This window comes from Rhinopithecus bieti, unplaced genomic scaffold (genome assembly GCF_001698545.2).
Source record: "Rhinopithecus bieti isolate Rb0 unplaced genomic scaffold, ASM169854v2 scaffold_48723, whole genome shotgun sequence".
Lineage (NCBI taxonomy): Eukaryota > Metazoa > Chordata > Mammalia > Primates > Cercopithecidae > Rhinopithecus > Rhinopithecus bieti.
In genome coordinates this window covers 43,197-48,199 of record NW_016819201.1, presented here as the reverse complement: position 1 = coordinate 48,199, position 5,003 = coordinate 43,197, and the positions used below count along the sequence as shown (strand labels likewise).

Sequence of the window (5,003 nt, the reverse complement as noted above, 5' to 3'; positions counted from 1 at the left end):
AATATTGTCATTTGTCTCTTCCCTGTTAAAAAGACCCATAAATTCTGACACTGCTTCAGCACTGAGTAGTTCTTTTGTCATGAAAAGATTTTCAGACAAATTCAGTAGCATTTTCAAAATATGAAACCTTGTTTTGGTATTGCCTGTAGCTAATAAGGAGAGAAACCCAGACATATAATTGGCAACCAGTGTGTGATAGTCAGTAGTAGTAGTAAGATGTCTAATCATCCTTATTCCAGACAGCTGTTCTGGGGAATCCACGCTATAAGCAAGGGTTTCCTCACACACTTGACATATGTATGTCTGAATCATGTTTAGATTCGGATAAGGTGGGGCCATGCGAATCATATTTTCCAAAAACCTTGTTCTAACTCGGGAGGATGGATAATTAAGCAAGGTTTCAATAAGTGAGACAACACCTGAATCTCGAATGAAATCTCGGGTAAATTGAGAAGCACTTCTCATACCCATTGCAATTTTAGATATTTCATGAATAAAAGGATCCCGAATTTTGTCCATTAATAAAAGGAGTTCTTCAAACTCTTCAGAACCAATTTTCAGCTCACATTGTATGCAGCTACAGGACCAACTCTCAGGCTCTGCACTCTCTTTGGCCCTAAGATGCTCTCGAATTTCCTGGACTGACCGGTAGGAAGGATCATACTGAAATGGGAACTCAGGATCAGGCTGATCAGGCTGAAGCAAAGATTCCTGCTCTTCCCCTTCTGGGCTAAGTACCACGTTCCTGGGTTTGCCCCCAAACATTTCACAGAATAAAGATGCTGCCTCTTTTGGAAATCTAAAGGGGCTTATAGATGGGAAGCCGACCCTACCCCATGGACCAGGCTTGAACTGAACAGTAACCTCCTCCCAACTCTGAGGCCTGCGTGAAGGATCAGGCTCCTGTTCAACCGAACTCGTGGACCTGCAAATGGCCCTGAACACGGGGCTAGGATTTGATTCAAAATGGGCCTCATCTCCTGCCCAGAACCAGGACCCCACTATGGCCTCATCTTCATCAGCTAATGTCCTGGACTCACAGTTGCTTCCATTGTCAGTCCTGTTATCTACCTCATCTTCAGCCTCAAACCAAGATCCAACAATGGCCCCTTCCTCATTTTCTGGCTTGGATTCACAGGTGGCCACAGTTCCAGTTTCCTTAGTGGCTTTGTCTCCAGACCAGAACCAGGACTCAATAATCATCTCTTCATCATCCTCTGACTTGGATACACAGCATGGTCCTGCTTCTTCACTGACTTCTTTTCCAGCCCAGAACGAGGACCCAAAAATGGTTTCCTCTTCAGTCTCTGACTCCATCTCCTCTATTGCCTGAGATCCAGCCTCTATACTGGTTTCTTCTTCAGGCCAGAACCAGGACCCAACAGTGATTTCTTCCTTCTCAGTCCCTGGCTTTGGCTCAAAGCCAACTCCTGCCACTGCCTCCAGACTGGCCTCTTCTTCCCAGAACCAGGACCCAATAATGACTTCTTCCTCTTCAGCTTTAGGACTGGATTTGCTGCAAGACCCAGCCTCTCTTCTAATGGTCTCTTCTCTGGCCCCAAACCAGGAACCAACAATACCTTCTTTCTCAGCTACTAGCCTGTCCTCTTCTCTAATCTCAGCAGCTGGCTCTAGTCTGCCCTCTTCTCCAGCCCAGAACCAAGAACCAATAATGTCCCCCTCCTCAGCTTCTGGTCTGGACTCTTCTCTGTCAGTAGCCTCTGAAATGGCTTCATCTTTCCAGAACCAGGAATTGATCATGGTCTCCTCTTCAGTCAGTAACTTGGCCTCTTCTCCAGTTCCATCTATATTACTCTCTTCTGTAGCCCATAACCAGGACCCTATAATGGCCTCTGGCTTTGTGTATTTTCTGGACCAGAACCATGAATTGACAGTGTCCTCTTCCTCCTCTGGCCTAGTCTTCCAAATTCCTCCACAGGTAGGATACATACAGGGTTCTTTTTCTGCCCAGAAGCAAGACCTATTATTGGTCTCCTCAGCCCCTGCCATAAATCTGCATCTGACACCAGTCCCATGCTTCATACTGACCTTTTCTTTGGCCCCAAAACATGGTATCATGGCCTTTTCCTTGTCTTCCAGGCTAGACTTGCTGTTGACATCACCCTCCACACAAGCTTCTACTCTGGTCCAAAACCAGGACCCAATAATGGGCTCCTCCTCCTCAGCCCCTTGCATGGTGCCACAGGTAGCTTCAGCCCTACAATCCATATAGGTGTGGTTTTCAGCCCAAAACCAGGACCCGAATATTGTCTCTTCTTCAGCTCCTGGCCTGGCCTCTTCTCCAATCCCAGCCTCTATATCAACTTGTTCTCCAGACCAAAACCAGGGACCAATGACCTCTTCTTCCTCAGACCTTGACCTGGACTCACAGCTGACCCCAACACCAGATTCCACACTGGCCGCATCAGTGACCCAGAACCAAGACCCAAAAATGGTCTCTTCCTCAGCCTCTTGGTTGACCTCTTCACCAGCCCAGAACCAGGAACCAATAATGACCTGTTCATCATCAGCTGCTAGTATACATTCAGAGGTGGCCTCAGCTCCAGTTTTCATACTAGTCTTTTCCCCAGTCCCAAATAAGGAATCACCAATAGGCTCTCCATCAGTCCTCGGTCTGGATTTACTGCTAGCCCCAGTTCCCATACTGGCCTCTTCTTCAGTCCAGAACCAACTCCCAATTATGGACTTATCCTCCACTTGTAGACTGGACTCGATGCTGGCTTCATCTGCCATGCTGGACTCATCTGTAGCCCAGAACCAGGTCCCAATGAGGGCTTCCTCCTCTGACCTGGCTTCTTGCTTGGCCCTGGCTCGGGCCTTGGTTTTAGCCTCTTCCTTTGCCATTGCTCTGGCCCTGGCCTCTTTCTTGATCATGGGCCTTGAAAAGGTATTAGCATTTTCTTCAGGCCAGAAACAGGACTCTCTTTTAATTACATCTATAGACCCAGGCATGAAATCAATGCAAGCTTCTCGTTTGGCCCTATGCCTGGCCCTGTTGTTGGTCTCCTTCCCAGCTCTCATTCTGCACCTGAATTTGGCCTCCTCTCCAGCCCCAAACCAAGATTCCAAATGGTCTTCATGCTCAGACCCAGAACTGGATTCAACATAGACTTCTTTCTTAGCCCTAAACCTGGACCTGCTATTGGGATCTTCCCTGGCCCCAGACCAGGTGTTGGTTTTATCTCTGGCCCAGAACCAGGGTGTCTTTACAGATTCATCCTCAGAACCAGAACTAGATGAAATATAGAGCTCCTGGTTAGTTTGGGACCTAGACATGGTATTAGCCTCTTGATTGGCCATGTGCCTGGATCTGGTACTGTCTTTTACCCTATTCCCAGGATGAAATTTTGCAGTGACCTCATCTCTACTCCAGAACAAGGAACTCACAGAAGATTTGTCTACCCATTTGAAATCAGAATTAGGAGAGACTTCTTGTTTGGATGTAGGCCTAGGACAGCACCAGGACCCCATATTGGTCTCCTCCTTTGACCTAAAGGAAGGTTGGAATCCTGCTTGGTAATGGGCCTTCCTTCCAGGAAAGCTCTCAGTGTCTGTATTAACCAGTTCTCTATCCTCAGACAGGTACTTTGTTTTAGCAACCAACACAGAATCAGTACTGACAAGTGGAGAGGCTATGATATTGGTCTGGGAGTTTCTCTCTGTTTTAGACAATCTTTCAGGACCAAACCTGGGCTGAGCCCACATCTGGGCTTCTTCCTTAAATTGTGAAACAGGTATTGCCTTGGCCTTACTCTTAGGACGTGCCCCACCCACTGCATTTGTCTCAACTTTGGTGCTTGCTCCAGGTATAACCTTGGACTTATCCTTGGGCCTTGCCCCAGGCATTATCAGGGCCTGGGTCCTAACCTTGGGTCTGACAACCAGAGGGACATCATTCTCTATCTCAGCCCCACTTACAACCTCTTCCCCAGGCTTCTTTTCAGGCTTGACCTGGGCACCAGACTCAATCTCTGCCCCAGTCATGGTACAAGTTACAAAGAAAGTCCAGTAATATACTCCTCCCCCAGTCTAAACTTCAACCACAGATCTGTCACAGGTTTGTTTCTTCACACTCTGATCTTTAGGTGATTGAGGATATAAGCTTGGAAACAAGAGTTACAGTCAATATCCAGTCCAGTAGTCACTCAGCCTCCTTCCCAAACACAGTCTCAGTCAATAATTCAATAATACAGATAGTGCGTAGAACAGGCACAACCAAGCTTGAGGAAGACAGATATTTCCTGGATGGGTGCAGACCCGTTGAGGGTGGTTGTCAGCAGCAACTGCACCACCAGCAGAGCAGCCACTGGAGGTGGATCTAGGGAGAGAGAATGAAATGGGGCTTTGAGTCTCTTCCAATTGTGTCACCCCATGTGCAGTGAGACTGATGTTGAATGCTAGGTGGGACAGCTGGGCTTTGAGAAAGTCTCTCTGGACCAGCTGCCTGCTACAAAACAGGTCCAACAACGGTGGGAAAGTGTGTTGGCAATGGGAGGGGCCGAGAAGCCCCAGATTGGACCCTAATCACTCCTGGACCCATGCTGGTCTCCACCACCCCACCCAAAAGTATACCCGCTCTCATACCAACCTTCACTGATGTGGTGCAGTTTCCCCTCCTTTTCTTGTTCAAGTGGTGTCAAGCCCCACAGCTGACAGAAGGGGTCCTACAGACAAGTAAACATACAGGAGAGAATGGAGAATGGTAGATAGGCAGGCACTCTGGCCCCTGTGACAAATGTCTCTCTTCCCCAAGGGTTTCATAACGTATCTATGGTTTCCTGTATCCCTAGGTCCCTGGCTCTCTGGTTTTTTCTGAAGTCACAACCCAACCTACACCTATTTCTCGTGTCTCCTGCAGAAACAAAAAGGATGCTGGCACTGTGCAACCCGGGCAGAACAGAAGTGGGTCTGCACTTCTATACAAGGTGGAAGTGGATCTGCCCCACCTGCCCATGCTCTCTCTCTCCAAACTGTCCCCTACA

At 48.0% G+C, this 5,003-nt stretch overlaps 1 protein-coding gene across 1 annotated transcript; it reads right to left on the bottom strand.

Annotated features, from left to right (window-relative positions):
• Window positions 1-6: 6 nt before the first annotated feature.
• Window positions 7-4,685, bottom strand: GPRASP1 (G protein-coupled receptor associated sorting protein 1; the record flags this gene model as incomplete). Its single annotated transcript, XM_017858748.1, has 2 exons — window positions 4,610-4,685; window positions 7-4,339 (listed from the first exon to the last, which is right to left on the bottom strand). A coding segment is annotated over exon 2 (3,999 nt), but the record flags the coding sequence as incomplete, so codon positions are not given.
• Between the last annotated feature and the right edge of the window lie 318 nt (window positions 4,686-5,003).